This window comes from Felis catus, chromosome E2 (assembly GCF_018350175.1).
Source record: "Felis catus isolate Fca126 chromosome E2, F.catus_Fca126_mat1.0, whole genome shotgun sequence".
NCBI classification, from domain to species: Eukaryota; Metazoa; Chordata; class Mammalia; order Carnivora; family Felidae; genus Felis; species Felis catus.
Genome location: NC_058382.1, coordinates 52,374,182 through 52,394,209, shown reverse-complemented (window position 1 = coordinate 52,394,209; position 20,028 = coordinate 52,374,182). Strand labels below are relative to the sequence as shown.

Below are 20,028 nucleotides of genomic sequence, written 5' to 3'. Positions count from 1 at the left end.
AAGATTTTTGGCTCTCTTCAGCACAATCCATTAGATTGATAAAAATCCATTTTACAAATGTAGAGTCTGGCCCAGCAATCCCACACCTGGGAATCCATCCCACAGAAATAAAAGCATCCGTCTGACTATGAACAAAGATGCTCATTGTCTCCCCACTTGAGGCCAGGTGGGAGCGCAGGCAGAAACCTTTAGAATCCAAATGAATGCCCTTTAACACATTCAGTATGCAGAAGAAGTGCATGAATCATGGTATGTCTGCATCATGGAGTATCGTGCTATAGTCGGACGAGAAAAGAAAGATACAGAACAGCATGCAAAGAAGGAGTGTGTGTGCAATCAAGCAAAACTACCAGAAAGGCGACCTCTCAAAAGCCCCAAATACGTATCTGGATGTATATGTGCGTGTACACCCATATGTAGGAGACACATAAAATACGAGGGTAAAAAATCTTTCGGAAGGCACTTATGAAATTGCTAGTGTGTTTTACCTTAGTTAGTAGAGGGGTTGGGTGCGGGGAGGGGGAGACACAGAGGGTGGCGTAAAGGCAAAAAAATGATAAAAACGAGCATCCTAAGGTTGAATATTCACACAACAAGGCACTTACTGCTAAAAATAAGAACGAGCAAGAGAAGAGCCACGTGGCCCTCGCTTTACCCTACGTTTACAGAAGCACTTTAACGCTTAAAACTTTTCACCCTGGGGCGCCTGGGTGGCTCAGTCGGTTAAGCGTCCGACTGCGGCTCAGGTCGTGATCTTGAGGTTCGTGAGTTCGAGCCCCACAACGGGCTCTGCGCTGACAGCTCAGAGACTGGAACCTGCTTCGGGTTCTGCGTCTCCCTCTCTCTGCCTCTCCTCTGTTCGTGCTCTCTCTCTCTCTCTCTCTCAAAACTAAATAAGCATTAAAACAAAAAAAACTTTTAATCCTTACAATTTGATGAGGTCCGTTATACTGTGATCCCCATTATATGGGTGAGACAATGGAGGCATAAGAGCCACACAGCTAGTAAGGAGAGCTGAGCAGTCTCACATCAGACACAACAACCCTACGTATGATCTAACTGATGAGATTTAACTGGAAAGACGACTAAGCAAAACTTGGATTTAACCAGTTTGCTGAGTGGTTTGAAACCCAGCACAGCAGACAGGGATAGCATTGTCAGCTGATGCCTGCTCGGTGCAGCGACCTCTTCCCACATTCGGGAACGGCCAGGTAGGACTCACAGGCCACAGAGCAGCGCGAACGTGTCCACTGAAAGCAGCCACACCGGGGACGCAGTCCGTCACCGCCGCCCTATTGAGGGAAGTCCTGTCTTGAAGCCAAAGCCTTGCTGGACTCGGGCAAGGGACACATCTCTCTGAAGGTAGGGACACACTCATCTTCTGACCAGAATCCTTCTTCCTGGCCAGTGGGGATCCGTATCCACTTCTCTGCAAAGCACTCCTGCCAGGGTGGGGGCTTGCCAGCTGCAGCCGGCCACTGTCCCCCTAGGGTCTGACACAGAGCCTGGTACATAGTGGGCATTCAGTAAATACCTCTTAAATGAATGAAACCTAGGTGCTCAGGAAACATGTGCCACTAATACTAAAATGGTAAGTCTCTACCGTGTAAAAATGGAAAACTTACTCCTAAGGAACTGTGTTTTATATAAAGATAACATGAATCACAATAACTACAGCAGAAACAGCAATGCCAAGTATCACATATTAAGCTCCTATTTAACAGGCACTTCTAGACCCTGTATGTATATTGCATGTGAATCTTACAAGAATATCGGAAAGTACCTATTATTATCAGTTCCCAGGCAACCTGAGGAAAGTCTAATTACCTGGTTCAAGGGCAGACAGCTAGTAAGGAAGGCACTGGGACTCAAACTCCAGACTCTTCCTTCCCTTTTCACTCTGTCTCCACGCTCTGCACACATATGCTCACTCACTAATACAATTAAGACTAAATAATAAGGTATGCTAGTCACTTCATTTAAAGTTAGGCATTCAGAACAAGAAGCGGGGTGGGGGAAGCTACACAACACTGTTCTTAATCCAAAGTAAAGCAAACCCAAAGCAAATTAAGCAGAACCGTAATGTGACTTGTGTTTGCCTTTTGACACCTGTTACAACATGTACTCGGGGTACAGGCTTCTCCAGCCGAACCTTCTCCACTTCCAACAGACAAGAATCACAGAGCGTGCTGAGGACGCTTGACAGATGTGTTAATGCAGGGGGATATTTCAGTTTCCATCCTCTTTGGACCACAGCATGACAGTTACAGAATTCAAATCCATTTGTATCCCCCGTTGAATCCCACATAATTCAGCAGACATTCATTATGGTGACATAATGATATCACACAGCCATAAATACATATGCTAAGAGTCGAACAAGACATTCATATTTAAACATAGCTGGAAATAATTTCAATTCCGGCGATTTTCTATTGCTCATTCTATTACTTTTCGGTGGATGCTTAAAATGTTAAAATACAGTAGGAAACCAAGAATACAAGAATGAAGGTGTGTGTGTGTGTGTGTGTGTGTGTGTGTGTGTGTGTGTGTGTGTGTCATAGCTTCTAGTTTGGCAAGTAAAGGAATTTGGGTATCACGTTACATCTGATAAATATTTTGTTTGAGGAAAAGGTAATTTAATAATAGATGAGAAGCTCCTTGATATGTCAATTTCAGAAGAATCATTCACGTTGCTATAGATGCAGTCCAAAATTTTAATATTCTGAGATCTCTGCTTCAAATCTGAAGGACGGTTGCCCTGATTTCATAAATAAGAAACGCACGTAACACTTTTCCCATATAACTTCGAATAATACATAAAGCAAACAAATAATGCAGTTAAAATTAAAACCCCTTGAAAGTCACCATTCCTAAAGAGGGGTGAAATTATTTCTCAAGAAATCAGACCCATGCCTCCAGAAAGCAGCAAGCGGGGAACTCAGATATCATAACACGAATAATGACAATGTTAATCTCGATCTTTTCCTCATACTTCTCAACTGCAGACAGAAGAACACGTCTTCAGCCTCGATGATATATCCATTAACAGCTCTCTTCCCAGAGTATTCAGACACCTTGCAACGGATTTTTGAATTATTTAAATGGAAGTGGCATTAGAAAACCCTCATGTTTAAATTATGCTAAATAAGTATTCTTTCGGCTGGACTTTTGCCTGTGCAAAAAAATATATATTCTGCAGGCACGGAGGAAGGGGCACAGAGGAATCTGAGGAGATGACGTGACGGAGAACGACGTTTGGGGAACACGAGTGCACATACAAGTCAAGTGTGCAGGACAGTCTCGATATCCGGACGTTCTCGAGGGAACAGGAGTCTGTAAGTTTACAGAGATGATGTCAATTTTCTCAAATGCTTCCAAATGTCCAGAAAGCTATGAACATGAGAATGTAAAGTAGATGGAGGTCCAACTGCAGTAAATCACAGAATATCCACACTATGGAATATTATGCAGCTATTAGAAGAAATGAGTTAGCTCTTTATCTGCTGACCTGGAGGGACGTCTGGGATGTATTGGTCAGGGAGATAAGCAAGAGGCAATGCAGGGTACATACGGGGGAGGGTTCTCGTAAAGGCAAACAGAAAACCTTCCCTACATTTGCAGCAGATGTCCCTTTAAGGACAGAAGAGCTCAGAGAAAGGTGGCAGAGAAAGGACAGAAGAGTTCAGAGAAACTCCTGGTGGACTGTTAGCCATGGTCAGTGGGCTACGGGGACAGCTCGAGGACTGCAGAAAGAAAGGGCGATGGCATGAACTTGTTTTCTTGCTATTCGTTTGCACGGTGTCACAGATTGTGGTAAGCACATGGTATTATTTAATTTGTAAAAAAAAAAATTAATGAGAGAGAGGGGGGTTGGAGGGCAGGGAGGGAGGGAGGGAGGGAGGGAGGGAGGGAGAGAGAGAGGCCTATCAAAGCAAAAATTTCCTGCTGGGCAAAGATGGTTCACCATCAGGCGTCTTTTTATCTTGCTGGGATGCCAAGACTGGTGTTTTATTCTTCTCTCTCTCTCTCTCTCTCTCTCTCTCTCTCTCTGTCTCTGTCTCTCTGTCTCTCTCTCTCCGTCTGTCTCTCTCTGTCTCTGTCTCTCTCTCTCAAGTGAATGTGCTGACTTACTTGTGGGAGGATACTTTGCCCTCTGCAAAGCCACCTTTATGGAAGAATCTATTACCGAAGAGCTGAATGTGCAGGCATGGGGGAGTCTGGCAGGTGCGAAGGCAGGTGGCTGAGGGAGACGGGTGGGGAGATGGGGAGACACCATGATGTGATAGGGTGCATGCACGCCTTCCACCTTGCCTAAACACTACCGGGTCTGACCAGAGATGGAGCCTGAGTGGTGTCAACAGAGGTCTTCGGAGAAAGGCCATGTGCAGATCATCGTCCCTCCCCAGGGGAACTTCCAGCGAGATGAATGAGAGGCCAGATAAATCATGAAGATCTACAGGTACACATACAGGTACGGATACAGATATATCAAGAGAGCTGGTGTTTAATGCCAGTGCTGCTTTCAAATGTAAATATAACTGCATTTAATTCAGTATGTGTTTACTGAGCTCCTACTATGTGCCTAGCCTTACGATTTTTATGGAATTATCTTAAACTTCCCACACGATTTGAGGCGGTTTTCCTTCTAATTATGAAAGTGACAAATTCATTACAGGAAGCGGTCAACTACAGGAAGGTTTTTTTTTTTTTTTTTTTTTTTTTTGGAAATGACAAAATTGCCTCTGATTCTCAAACACAATGGCCATCTTGTTGTGCGCTATATTTCCAGGACCAGCACGGTGAGTGGCACATAATCGATATCTCATCAATACCTGTTGAGAAAAGGGAGGCAGGCAGCAAACTTACAGTAACGTTATTTATGTAAATCCATTTTCTATGCCCATATTTTTATATAACAAGGAAATTATCCTGGGCCTGTTGTTTTTTAAATCACTCGTTCCACTTAATAATATCTAACAATCCTTGTTACTTTTTAGTTCCCTGCACTGCTCTTTGCCTCCACACATGGAAAAAGGAAATTAGTGAAAACACGCCAAGAAGAAACATTTCTCAGGTCTGAGAGTGAACTCACAAGCTGTTTCCAAGCAGTTGTACACGCACACACTCAACGGCAGCTGTTGCACATAATTAATGTGCTAATTATACGTAATTATCTAATTACTAAAGAACAAAGTCAAAGCAAGTGCGGTAGTAAAGACACCATAACCAGTTCCTTTTAGAATGCTCTACAATATAGACTGGATTGCTATTTGTGAAAAGGACTCTTTTTGTCTGATACCTGTAAATAGAGAAGAGTCTTGCTAAATGCTGTAGTGATGTTATGGAATGGGGGACTGTCAGTCATTCCATTAACAGAATTAAAAATACACACACACACACACACACACACACACACACACACACATATTTTACATGGAGAAAAATGTGCCATATGATTCATCTTGATAATGTGGTGTGAACGGGGACCAGCAACAGAGTCCTGTGCTGAAAGCAAGTTTTCCAGTGGATGTTCCAAAGTCGGCTGGTCCCACAGAATGATCATATGGGGGAAAAAAGTGGAAGCTGAGTGGTAAGATGTTTGGAAAACAATATTCATCTATCCCCTGGATGTTCCATTTAAGGCTGTCCCGTAAAATATAAAATAAAAAAAAAAAGGGTGGGGGTGGGTGACAAACGATGGAGATATAAGTTTGGAAAATACTATCATTCTTTCCCCTTCTTAGAGAGGTAGAAAACACATTTGCATTTAAAAGGCTCTGATAAGTACTGCATCCGTGACATAGTTTTGACCACAGAACGCTTCTTTTTTCACTCTCTCTCGGTATTATAAATGTCAGTGTAATTAATAGACAACCCAAGTGCAAGGTCAGGCTGTACTATTTTACTGCCTCCACTGGATCATTGATTCACCCTACAGGGAAACTTCACTTTGAATTTGAACCAAGGTCTCCGTCCAAAAGGAACAACCTCACAATAAGATATATTTGAGAATCTAAAACAGACTCTTGGATGAGCCCCAAGAAGCATTATTTTCTACCGATTGCTTCTCTCGGAAACATACCGATTAGGTCTGAAGATGCTCTATCTTGACATTTAGGTGCTAGGACCAAACAATTAAATCTTTTATCACACGTTACCCACAGTATTTCTTGAGAATGTTAAAGGAGCCACGTTGGAAGAGAACGGTCTCCTATACTCACAGAGAAGATATAAATTAGCATCTCTGGAGTGTAAGTCATTTTATTAACTTGTTCATTCATACCCTGTCTCCTTCCAAAAATGAATCGGGGCATCCTTTTGGTTTTTTGTTTTTTTGTCTTTAATGCTACCATCAAAATTCAATGGGCCTTGACAAACGGGTGAAAACACAAACTAGGTGAAGCCTCCAAAGGCACATCTTCATTACTTTTATTATTTAACTTTAACTTTTAATCTTGGGCCATAAAAACTGTCCTAATAAAAGATCCATAAATATCTCCTGAATGTGCAAAGGAGCGACTTTGATGACCTGAGAACATATGCTGGGCTCTTTTTTGCTGATGGGCCTGAGTACTTATGACTGCCTGAGTTGTAACACAGAGAAAGATGTAGGTCTAGACCCCTCCAGCAAGTGATTCCAAACAGACCGCTGCATCAGGAGGTAGATGGAACTGTTGCTGGTTCCATTTCAAAATTGTGCTTCCAAAGGAATGACACAAAACCTCCTTTGCTAATTTTGAAGTCAGCTGGAGCAGATTTTCACGTGGCTAATTCGATGTTTCAAAAATTAATCGTCTGCCACGGATGCGGTTGTGGCGTGATGGCCTGAAATGGGGGGGGGGGCGGGGGTTCTCACAGAAGTCCCACCTAGAAATCTCTGGCCACCCAGCCTCGCTTTGCACATCGCAGGGACTCCGCACGCGTTTGCTGTGTGAAGGAATGAACGCGCTCCGTCTGAGTGCTGCTTTTTTAAACCCCATTTCTAAGCACGCTTCGGATTCGAACGTTAATACGGTTAATTGCCAAATAAATAGTTCCAGATTGTAAAATGGGTTTTCCTGAACAGATTTAATTCAACTGAACAACACATTTTTTGAAATTGAAGACATTCAAAAACTCCACGTTATTCTTCCCTCAACCCTTTTCCAAATTGAATTCCGAGAACGGATATACCTTTAAAATTATATTATCATCACAGTGCATTTCTGCATGAACAATACCTAAGGACAACGGCTTTTCTAATGTGATGCATAAATGCAAGTTTACAGGAACCAGCAATTTATTTTATTAAATGTTGGGATTTTTTTTTTTTTTTCACGTATATGGCTTCTTCCCCCTTTTCTGTAACAGGCTATTCTGAGGAAACACTCTAAGGCCGTGATAGTTGATTACACTATCTTGATCGCCATTCTTTTTCTAGCTTTCTTAAATTAGATGCAAGGAGCATTTCTAAGTTTAGAATATTGGAGAGAATACCCTGCGTTCGAAGCCAGTGTTCCTAAAACTCTTTTATTTCTTGCGCCGGGCAAATTTTCATGCAACTTCTTTTCATATGCAAAGTGGATCTATGCAATCCCATCTTACACATTCAATGGAGAAGAATGTGTCAGGAGAAGGAGCCCTGTGTTTTAGCACGAAACGAATAATCTGTCATAAACAGCATGCTGTATTTAATATTCAGATCAAGACATTTCTGTCTCATCCTAGCAGACCCTCCTGACAAAAGCCATCCCACGTCTGCCAGAAGTATCGAGTCCAGCTGAGGACAAATTTCAAGATGAACCTGAAATCAATTTGCCATCAAATTTTCATGCCTCTCCCGGACTATCTGTGGCATTTTAATTACAAGCACCCTCGGCGGGGGGTACTACAGATATTGACACTTTGCTCCTACAATAAACTTTATTGGCAACCTCTGTCTGAATGCAGTACTCAACTAGAATAACAAGAAATACATGAGGGTGTGTAAGCAGAGAGGACTGTGATCACCCTGAGGCCATCCCCTTCACCGGACCAGGGCACTTCTTAGGCCACAGGCCTGGGAGATACAACGCCTGGCTCTCGCGAGGACAAACGACCTTCAAGTTCGACGTGCCTGCCGTGTCCTTTGAGCTCTGCAAGGTCCCTGGGTCCTTCCCCACAGCACAGCCACAAGTCTTCTCCTTCCCTGTCTGTGCCCGGGGGGCTATTTCTGGTGCGCATCATTTCGGAGCTCTCCGAAGGTTTCAAATCTTTGTTGAAAAGTCAGGGAGTGTGAGCAGAAGCCGTCCCTGTAAACTGCTGAAAGGCTTCACTTCAGGGAACAGACGAAGCCCCGGATTGTATCTGGAGACGAGGCTTGTGTTTGGGGGCGGGGGTGGGGTGACCAGCCACCTCCACATTCGGGACACCCATCCCCCGCCTCTGCCCGACTTCTGAACGAGCTGTGGGAAGAGCCATAAATATCAAAATAAAGGGGAGGACCCACAGTTTGCTAGCCGTGGAATATTTTTACGCTCTGAAAATTAACATCCTGGGACTACAGACGTGCAGCTTTAACCAGGCGCATAGGGCAGCCCACGATGCAGGGGGGGAGTCCGGTATCAGCACATACCGTCCTGCTCCCCCCGACGGTGACAGGGATGGATGACAGCCCGTGGCCACTGCCGGCTGGGCGGCTCTGGGCCAGGCACCGGGGCGGGCAGGTGTGCGTGTGCCATTTCAACGACTCCTCACACACTTCCAGAAGTGAGCGGCCGACCTAAGTGAGCCAGTATTCTGGTAAATGCTCAACAGCTCCAAAAACGAAAGCACGCATGTGTAAGCACACACGCGTTCGTTTATCATAAAGCCTGCCGATAGAAAGGAAGGATGCTGGAGCGGAATTTGCAAGTAAAAATACACAATATTCTTTATTACAAAGGCCACGGACCCAATTGATTCTCACCCAGTGCTTTCATTGATTTTTGCCGAACTCTTGAATCCACAGGCAAGTTGCAGGTGATGAGTAAGTGATGTCTGATATAAATATCGGTTGATATTTTTCAGTTAGCTGGTAAGACGAAAGGGAAACAATCAAGAGAGACGTACCTTGGAACTTTATTCATTCTTCAGGGGCATCAGCAACTTCTTTGCTGAATTAGATAACAGGTTTTTCGATATACGGAAGGAATACATCCTCACTTAAAAAATAACATTCATAACATAACGATTACAGACACAGTACTTAAATGTGAAATGCATTATGAACGTTGCGATTACTTTGTCAAGCCAAGATGATCTCAACAAAACGCCTGAAGCCTTGATTTGTAGTTTTTGCCAATTTCCGTGGTGTAAATGCTCCCGACCACAGCCGCTTTCAGGCTCCCCGGAGGAAGTCGCTGAACGCAGGGCTGTGGAGAGTCGAGCGGGCGCGTTCCATTCTAGAGTGTTCCTGCCATACGGAGACAAACAGATCTCAGTTGACCTCAAGAGCACAGGCAGTTAAAGTCAAAGGTGGTAAAACGACCAGGAAGTATTGAGCTTTGAGTATTTAATAACTTGGTTTGGAATGTAATTTCTTCAACGGTACGTTTACACAATTCGAGGTTTAACAGTGTCCACGTTTAACGAGCGGGTCACGCAATCTCTGCCAGTTCCGGGAGTCCGTGGGGTCCTGGGTCGACGTGAGGGGAGGGCTCCAGTGCACGCCGGAAATGGTGCCCGCTTCGTGCAGGCACACAGACGCACGCACACCCTTTCGGGAGAGATCGTGCTGACAAAAGCCGCTTATTGTTCTCTTCGACAGGGAGAAACTCGTGAACACAGTCGGGAGATCCGTGACGGAGAGGTAACGGCAGCCGATAATTAAATAGCTGCGTTCCCGGAGACCGGGTGGGCTTGACAGAGACAAAGGAGACGGTGGGAAGGGCACGGGCCCCTTCTGACGGGAGAACAGCAGCACCGACACCAGCCCTGCCGAGAGAGGTCCCTGGCAGCCGCAGCAGCAGCATCCACGCTCTGCTTTCTCCCCACCTCCACCGGGACCGCCGGCTTGTCTGCTGTTCCCATGACACGGAGGCCGTGGCCAGCTTTCCAGGACTTATGGGAGATGAGCCACGTTATTATGATCTGAGTCTTGTTGTTGCTTCTGAGGCAAAAACGGATGCGGGACATAAACACCAGGGCGGGCACAGAGCCTGCCACAACAGACAAGACACCCTGATGTCGGGGCAGAGTTGGCCAACCCTGGTCCTGGGAGCACTTTGCTGTGTCCAAGTTCCAGGGCTGGGTCGTCTTGTTTTGTCCGAACAGGTGAGAGCTCAGAGGGCCCCCCACGCCTTATTAGGCGAGGTGAGGCTCTGGGACAAGTGGCGGGGGCAGCTCAGCTTCCTGGGCACCTGGGAGTGGCATCAGCAGCCGACAGCACAGCCAGACGGTGTTTCCCCTACAGCATTATCATTCAAACGTGCCCCAAACGGTAGTGCACGTAGATCACGAAGGGCAATGCTGATTTGGCTACAAGCGGCACCAGGACATTTCTCCAAGGGCTCCAGGGGGGTGAGGGTGGCGGACGTGGGGGACATTGATGTCCTGTGCCTCTTCCTCGAGGCAAAGATCCCTAATACGACATGCTCGGGGCTTGTCCGCATGTATTTTCAAAACATAAGAACACAGACGGCTTTTTATGGACAAACCGGACCAGAAGTATTCCAAAGCGTTCCCTAGAAATGCTGGGGCTGTAAAATACCTGCAAGATGTAAAACAGAATATCCTATCACTTGTCAGTAACACGGTTTGTTTGTTTCCTTTTCTTCCCTTTTTTTATTTCTTCTCCCTGAGTGTCAGTTGCTTAAAATGAACATCAATGCTTCCAAGGCATGGTTTACATTTTGAACGTGGAGTCTATGGTGCTTGGCTTTATATATTTATTTATATTTGTATTTATGTGTGGCCATTAATCTTGTCTTTAAAAAGAGAGTTGATACAGAGAAATCACTCGTGTTCTCTCTCGTCCATGGTCCATGTATGCTGGTTCTGACTCTTTTCTTTCTTTTGCTCTCTGTTGGTTGGATATAAAAACACTACCAACGTCGATCACTTTATCCCGAGCCAATGTTGCCCTTGCTAGAAAGATCTCGCTTCTCCAGTGTTTACAGAAACAGCACAGAGTGGAAGGACCTAAAAGAAGTGGGGCTTAGCATAAAACAGGCCCTGGGGAGGTAATATTAACCAACACAGAACCTCGAGCAAGGGCAGACATCTAGTGGCCTTTCCACCAGGCCGGTTTCGCCGGGTCCCGGCATGAGGCATGTGCAGGAAAGGCACACAGGCTCTCCCCCTGGCCCCTAAACCTTTTGGTGGGTGGACGCGTGTTGGGAGATTCTCGCTGTACCTTCTGGGGGAGGAGGGGATAAAGGAAGGATGCTCAGACTCTCTTTCCCTTTCCATGGTCTCTTCTCTTTCCTCGGGTTGAAAGAGAAGGATAGAAGCATACACAAGCTACTCTTCATTTCAAGGAGGGGTTAAGTCACCGACCAGATCCGCTTCTGAGGCAAAAGCGATACAGGATGTCGGCATGTGCCAAGAACGCGTTTGGGCTCGGGGCCAGGACAACACGGCCCGTCCGTCTACAGGGAGAGTGGGGAGGCCAAGTTATGATTGGAGGGTGGCCTCCTGTCTCCAAAGGAGCTTTTTCACAGCAGCCACGCCTCCAGAACTTGAGGCCTGTTGCCTCTCTCTCTCTGGGCAGCCACCGTTGGGCCAAGTGACCATCTTTTGGGCACAGAGCTGCTTCCAAGAGCCAGCAGAAGGCCCAGCAGTGTAGCGGGGTCTGACCGGACGCAGTGTGCCCTCCCTCTGGATCATTCCTCTCCTCTGGAGCTCAGCCAAGGAAATGTGGGTTGCTGAGCCAACCCCCCGCTTCTCCCTCCAAATCACATTGCTCACGATTAGGGAGAGAAAGGCCGAATCTTCCTCCGTGGCCCCGGAGCCCTCTCCACCCACTCTCTATACAAAATCAGTTCATCTGGGTAATTTTTAAAGCACAGAGCTTGGGCCAGCTGGAACTAGCTGCCTCTTCCTGGCCAAACGCTTGGGGTTTCTTCCAGCCTCGAGCCTACGTGCTCCGTGTGCTAGCAAGCACCCCGAGATACGGCCAGGACTGGGAGCGAGGGATTTGCTAACCAGACTTTCCAGCAACTTCCCGAGTTTGGAGCAAGCAGAAAGCCTTATTTGTTGGTGAAGCTGCTCGGCCCCAAAAGGCAGGTCACCGAGCTCTGCAGCCAAGCGTTCCAAGTCTCCGAAACCCGGGAGGACCTGGGTATCCGGCACTGGACCAGGCTCTCTGGCTGCGTAGGCCAAATCTGTGTCCTGCCCCTTAAAAAAGTAAGATGATTTTCATGGGGAAACAGATTTGCTTTATTTGCTTTGGTCTCTTCCAGCTCAGAAGTGACCTGAGCACTGCTGAGAGGGCCTGGGGGACCCTGGCTTTATTCTAGAAACTAGGCTAGTTAAATAAGGCATTGTCAAGCCAGGAGCTGCCTCGGACTCTTGGCAAGTGTGTTAACTCAGTATGAAATAATATAAACAGAAAAGAACAATATTCCCTGTTTTCTCACTCCAGGCTGGGGCTCAGGATTCATTTGGGATGGGCCAAAAGCTTTCAAAAGTAAGTTCTGTGGATTTCAAAGATCTTTAGCTTTGAAGAGAAGATCTAAGGGGGGGGGGAGGGGGGGCGGGGCTGCCTGGTGGGAGGGTTCCAAACGGTACCTATTGTGCTTTGGGGGCTCAGAAAAATTCAGCAACAACAACAGTCCTGAGTGAGGAGAAGGAACTGTATACAATACGCCATTTATCTCCTTTCGGGCACAAAAACATACACACAAGCATATACAAAACCACATACCATGTACACATTCTTCGGGGGGCCCTGCAAATCTTCCCGGCCATTATTCATAGTAATGAAAGTGTGTTTGGTTTCCAAACTGCTCAGCTTAAGCGCTGGAGTTGAGATGTTCTAGGAAGTAAATAAACCAGCTGTGCCCGCCACAGAGGGCCCCGAGTGGGAACGTCCAGCCCCTCTGAGGGGGAAGGTTCCATGCACACAGCGCAAGCCTGCATGCTTCGGACCAGCCTCACTTCTGCACTCTGCAAACTGGAATTAATTCTTCCAGCCTCCCCGGTTCACAGAGATGTTCCGAGGAGGAACTGAGTCGTATTGCATAAACTCTGGGCGCGGAAGGGAAAAAGAAAAGACGGTATTGCTAAACCACTGTCACCACTGCCCCCACTTCGGGGAGCAGCCAGTGCTTGGAGTGTTTAGAAAACAACAAGGCCACACCACATTCCCCATGCCGTATGAGTCCGGGGGAAAAACAAAAAACAAAAAAACTGTGAGAAGAAACCGGGAACAGGATTTGAAAATCTATACAAAGAGTCTTAAAAATCCGACACAGAGGGATGCATTCTCAGAGAACCACCACCTTGCTGATAACTATTGGTTCATAAAATAATTTAATTTACGTATGTGAATCTTCGAGAGTACTTTTCTCATAGGACTTCCTTTAAGAAAAACAATCTTCTTCAGTTCACTGTTCTTAAACGCACCCCCCCCCCTTCAGGGAGACTTTATTCTCTAGACTTGCCAAAGAGCTGTTTCCTAATACATCCTAGAGAATATATGATTTCATTTTTCCACAGATGCATTTCTATACACCTGGTATTTCAGTTATTTATTAACCATGCCTAGTTTTGTGGTTTCTCGCTTTATATCTTTAAAGTCATTAAAACTTAATAGGGGAATTAATCATAAAAGAAATCTATCAAACACAGTTGCCAAGCACTTTTTTTTCCTGACTGACATCTTTAAAATGTATTTGAATGTTATTTATTTCATCACACCCAGGGAATTAAAAAAAAAAAAATAACTTGCAGCCTCCAAGTTCAGAGAAAGCATAAAAATGTGGTTTACTATTTATTGTACAGTTAGGCACATGCATATTATATATTGCATGTTAATCTTCAACTGGCTAAGTTTAGCAAATTTGACAACACTACTGTTTGCTAGTGAGGAAAAAGAATCGACATCTGTTCTCTTCCAGATATGATTTCTTCCTGGAAGGAATCAGAAAGACGTCCGGGCCTTCTATTTTCTGGGTAAACTGATAGAATGCAAGCCGTTTAAATGGACAGTCAAGCCACAATGCCCCCTGGTGGCGAAATAATGCACAAACATTTGTAAGCGGTTGTGCCTCCTGAGTATTTTTCAGGGAGACCTCATTTTTAATGATGTGGACGTTTTCTTTTAGTTTTGCAAATGCAAATGCAAAGAATATGGGACAATGATGTTGTTTTAAATAAAAAATAGTCACTGTGCCAAATTAAAGGACTATTTAGTTTGTCTAAACCACCTTGGTCAAAGTTGTGTTTTTTTTGTGCTTTGTTTTGTTTTCACAATAAGGGATTAGATTTCAATTTCCCACTGAAGAACTGGAGTATTGGAGAAAAACAAACAGAACTGCAGCATATGTACTTTTCAAGCTAAGTTTACAAGAGTGGAACCGTCAGCAGATACTTACAGGTGGACCTACGGGTCTGTTAGCTTATTGTCGCTTGAGTTAAAATGGAACGAGAGCAGATTCCAGATTTTGCTGGGGGACTCAAGACTCCATCTTCCCATCATGCTCTCAGCATGCACCTCTGATAAGCGGCTTAAAGGGAATTTCTTCGGGTCAGACATAAATAGTGATTCTCGGGTTCCCTTAATCCAGACACACATCGCTTGTGAGGTGGGCCTCATAAATCTCACAAACGGTCAGCAACACATGAAAGGCGATGTTGTCAGGAGGCTCCAACACATTAAATGGGAAAGTCTGAAACGCGGACTCATTAATCATAGAAACAATACTGACGCCTCGCAGTAATCGAGGCAAGCGGCACCTTCCTTTCTCAGCAAGCAACTCCTTTTACCTCTTGCTATCTCTAGAGGCAGGGAGGCCCAGGACAGGAACTGTCACTGCATTCCCTTGTCACCTGAGAAGACGAGCCATCAACAGTTCAAGGTCATGTGGCAGGTGCTGAGTCACCCAAGAACCCTGGTCCCCCCACCTTCCAGGGCTGCCTGCTTTGCTAGTAAGGATTTGTTTTGAATGCAAAACATTTCAAGCCACTTCCCTGATGTCATCAAGATACACCATGAAAGGATACTGTGGTATCCTCAGGCTTATGGATAACACGCCCAGGGCAGCCTTAATCATAATAGCCAGAAAACGCAAACAACTCAAATGTTCATCAGCTCATGAACAGATACATAAAATGTGGTATATCCCAATGGTGGAATATTATTCAGTCTTGAAAAGAAACAAAGTAGTGATACAGGCTACCGTGACGATGAACCTCGAAAACACTGTGCTAAGTGCACGTAGCCAATAGTATAGGATTCCATTTAGACAAAATGCCCAGAAGAGGCAAATTCACAGAGACAGAAAGTAGAGTCGTGGTTGCCTCGGGCGGAAGGAGGTAGCAGATGGGAGGATGGCAACGGGTTGCAGAATATCTTCTGAGGCTAATATAACGTTCTAAAGTTGATGGGTGCACAACTCTGTGAATATACTAAAAAACAGTGAACTGTACACTTTTAAAGGATGGATTGTAGGGTTGCTGCATCATACGTCAATAAAGCTGCTTTTAAGAAAAAAGGATATTGCAGGGCTAAGGGCAGAAAGACCCCACAAGGCTCAAATAGACACAGAAGTGTCCCTATGTGAAGGAAGAAAAGGACAGAAAGTAGAGGAAATGGTGTCAGATTCCAGAGAAGCACACTAGAACCCTGGGTCAAGCTGGAATCCCAGTCTCACTTGGGCAAAGGGCCAAGATTCGAGCCAACGCCACAACCCCAGACACTTTACACATGAACTCCAGAAGGAAGGATCTCTTCCCAGATCCCAAAATCTGGTGATGGGGCACTTTGGACAGCAGGAGCTTTCAGCCCTCGCTGCCTCCCTCTCCCCCGAAGAAAGCCCAACATCCTCACTCCCCAGAGACCTGGATATAACTACCCTGGGCCATCACATCATGAGGTCTGAAAAATATCCCAGGTGATTCTCATGCACACCCGAAGCCGAGGACCGCCGTTTGGGAGACAGCCAGGAGAGAAGACAGAGCACGCTGAGACAGGGAGAGCTGGGAAATCTGCTTCCTGTCTCTTCCCATTGTCCCATGGACGCATCTAAAACCCCACAGGTGTCTGTGTGCAGCCCCAGCAGGTGGGGGCATGGTCATCTTGGCTCGCCACCGGACGATTTTCGCTAATAGTGCCAAAATGTTTACACAAAGACATCCTAACCAACTTGTCTGTTTTTTTTTTTTTTTAAACAGGCAGGCACTGTTCCAAGAAACGTGTCATTATACCAAACAAAAAACCCACAAAAAACAAAAACCTGAAGCTTGTGTCCAGGGGAGAGCATTTACGTTCCAAGTTCAGAATTGTGTGGGCATGAACAGAGAACCTCTGTCCGAGGACTCAGCTGACCCTGTGTCCCACCCAACATTCTTCACTGGTGAATGCCTAAGGATAAAAGCCTCCAGCCCCCCACTCCCCCCCCCCAAGGTCTCCACCCCAGCAAGGCTACGCCTATTTCGCAGGCTAGGTTTTAATCCAAGCTCAACATCAGTAAACCTGAGTTTGGTACCTGCATGCATCACTTCCTGCCCAGAGAAAGAAACACACTGGCTTTGAATTCTCTCTTTTGGAACTACTTTGAGCCAGAAAATATCGACCCCTAACGGGCCCATCACATGCAATGCTGTACATGCTCTCTCTGGGTCTGTACTACTGATCAATGGCAATTTTGGAAAACATTGCCTGAATAATTCATCGTAGAAAAAAGCTTTTGGATTAAATGATAATACGGGGGCTTCCAGCACAAACATGCATGTGTTCCCGAAAAGCTAGTCCAGCTGGAAGGCTGTTCAGAAATCATCAAGATGACACCCAAGCTTAGCTCCTCCCCGCTCCCCCCCCCAATCTTGTAAATTGCAATGAGTCGTCTACCCACCCCCGGTCCTACGAAAATGCTCAGGTGTCTCAGCCAGGTGTTCCAACAGCATGCGCCTGGCACAACTTACTCGATGTGGTGAAGTGTTACCACGGTCGACTCAGTGAGGCAGCATACGGCATGTTAAAAAAAAAAAAAAAAGATGAAGGGAGAAAGGACTGCAGAAAGGAACTGGGTACGTTTTGTGCAGAGTAAGGCTGAACAGCGATGGAGACGATTTAATTTAATCTTGGCAACTAGAACACAGACTTAACACCCACAGTAAATGCCAAGCAAGCCATACAGTTTTTTTCAAGACCCGTCTTTCCCCCACTGCACATGCAATCCTGCAAACAATTAGCATTGCCCTGCCTCCCAGGAGCATCCCTGGGCTGACAAAACTCTGCACTGAAAAGTCCCACTTGGTTCCACGTGGGCTCCCACCCTGGCATCAGACACCAAAGCCCTCAACGTGTGCTCACCACCGCTCCCGCCTGCTTTTCTGGCTCGTTGTTTTGTTTTGTTTTTCTTTCCCCGGGTGCAGAAGCCAGGTTTCGACCCACTTCCTCCCCATCTGCCTCTCTCCCTCCTCTCTAAATGACTCAAAGCAGCGAGGCCTCCAAATGGTAAAGGAGCATTTGGTACTACTTAATTCTAGTTAGCCAAAAGCAGGAATGTCTATTTATAGCACATAAAGATGGAATGTAAGGGAGGGGCCCCATGGCATGAAATTCAAGTTCTCAACATCCAGCGACAAAGGGACCCACGTTGTCTGGACCTGACTTTTTGTTATTGCTGTTCACTAGTTCATTCCGTAGAAGTACATTAGGTGGGCGGGTGCCAAGCCCTGTGCTGGATGCTGGGGCCACAGATGGAAAAGGAAAAGCCAGTCCTTACTCTTGAAGAGACTGAGGCTGGTGGGGGAACAAGTCAAACGCATCATTACTATCTGGTAGGAGCCGAGGGCACTGATGGGTTGCTGGTGAAGGAGCTCTCGACCAGCATACAGGGGGCCCTTCTGGAAGCCGGCATCGCGGACCCAGAGGCGGCTCCGCGTGACCTGAAGTGTCTCCTGGTTCCCCAACCCAGGAGATCCCCATGAGCCCCTCCCCGGTCACTGAGAGAGGCGAAGGGGCCAGAAGGAATAAAAATGGAGACCGTTAACGAAGGGGCTGGCAGGCAGCGAGGGCTTCTCTGTGGACCAAGCCCGGCCAGGAAGACTGCCTTCCGTGCCGCCCTCCCTTTGGGACCGAGACGACACGGAGAGCACCGTCTGGCTCGTGGCGTTCCCTCCGCGCAAAGCGATGATCCCCGTAAGCCTCGCCCCCAGGCTGGACACCTTCAACTGCTACAGGACAAGGGCCCTCACCATTTTTCTCATATGGAAGGAGGAAAGCCCAGATGGTTTTCATACTTAGTAAAATTCAGTTTTAATCAAACTCGGTTAAGTTAATTATTGACTCAACGAGGATGAAACAAGAATAAAATCATTTTTGCCTTAAGCCAAACTATTAAGAAGTCTCATAGAGTTAATAGACTAAAAGTCCTCGGAATCTTCCCTTAGCCTTTGTAATATTCTGTCTTAACTCAATCATTATTGTGCTTATCTCTGGACGCCAACCAAGGGAAAGCCGGCAGGGGAAGCCGCGAGTCCCTTCAAGTCCGTTCGAGGGAAAGGGGACGCGGAATTGCCATCAACGGAGACCACCGCGCTTTTTTACTGAATCAATAAAGCTACGTGGCATCCTTGTGAATTTTTCGTATCAGGAAGAGTTCCCAGTGTTTTCAGGTCACGAATTTCCCTTTAGGCCAGACACGTTCAGCCGTCCCTGGGCCTCTGCCTCATCCACTGCTCCAGCGAAAGCCGCTCAGCACAAAGGGCCTCTTGATTGTGTCGTGTACCCCTTGGGAGCAGCACGGGAGAAGTTTGGAGAAGTTCAGCAAAGTTGAGCCTCCTCCAGCCCGCACCCCATAAGCCCCCAAAGCAGGAGGGCCGGCCCCACTAATGACGGTGTGACAGTTTTACAGAGTAGTAAGAAAAAAACACCGAGCACAGGATAGGAGGTCTAAGGAGGTGTGTTCTTTCCCCTCTATGTTGACAAACTTGATGATTTCCTACAAATATCAAATTCCCCCCAAAAATATGTTTTTCCTAAATCTCAGTACTTTTAGTATATAGTCTGCCTTTAAAATTGTCTTTCTCGGTTGGGGCACGCGGGTGGCTCAGTCCTTTAAGCGGCCAACTCTTTTTTTTTTTTTAAGTTTTTAAAAATGTTCATTTATTTTTGAGAGAGAGAGACAGAGAAAGAGTACAAGTGGGAGAAGGGCAGAGAGAGAAGAAGACAGAATCCAAAGCAGGCTCCAGGCTCTGAGCCGTCAGCACAGAGCCTGGCACGGGGCTCGAACCAAGAGATCACGACCTAAGCCTAAGTCAGACGCTTAACCAACTGAGCCACCCAGGCACCCCCTTCGGTGGCCAACTCTTGATTTGAGCTCAGGTCAGGATCTCATGGGTTCGTGAGTTGGAGCCTGACTTCGGGCTCTATGCTGACAGCCTGGAGCCTGTTTTGGATCCTCGGCCTCTCTCTCTCTCTCTCTCTCTCTCTGCCCTTCCCCCACTTGCATGCATGTGACCGCCCTCCCTCTCTCTCTCTCTCTCCCTCCCTCCCTCTCTGGAAAATAAATAAATATTTTTTTTTTTAATTTTCTTCTTTTTGGGGGGGAGGGTGGTGAAAGATACATAAAACTGCATAGCCTCTGGTAAAAACCAGCTAAGAGTGCTTCAATCCAATCATACAAGTACTTATTAAACATACAATAAGGTGTGGGAGGGGCCGTATAAGCTTACTATTTCTGCTCACAAATCAATCAGCCTAATGCCCATTTGTTATTTCACTAATCAATGCCACTGGTATAAACCCCAAACAGACCCATAGCCTACAACTACTTGGATTCGTGAATGCAGAGCTTAGAAACTCAGACCTGAGAACCGGCTGCCTTTGCCCCCACTTTCTCCTGGCGGCCGGCTGGG

General features: G+C 46.3%; 1 protein-coding gene across 2 annotated transcripts in view; it reads right to left on the bottom strand.

Moving 5' to 3' along the window:
* Window positions 1–20,028, bottom strand: part of WWOX (WW domain containing oxidoreductase) — a 983,070-nt gene that overhangs the window by 609,070 nt on the left and 353,972 nt on the right. The window contains exon 9 of one of the 2 annotated variants that reach the window (XM_045045963.1): window positions 866–10,711. The exons of the other annotated variant lie outside the window; for it this stretch is intronic. Within the exon in view, the coding sequence (XP_044901898.1) occupies window positions 10,583–10,711 (129 nt within the window). The 3' untranslated portion in view covers window positions 866–10,582. Of the gene's footprint in view, window positions 1–865; window positions 10,712–20,028 lie in introns of those variants that run through there. 2 annotated transcript variants of the gene reach the window in all.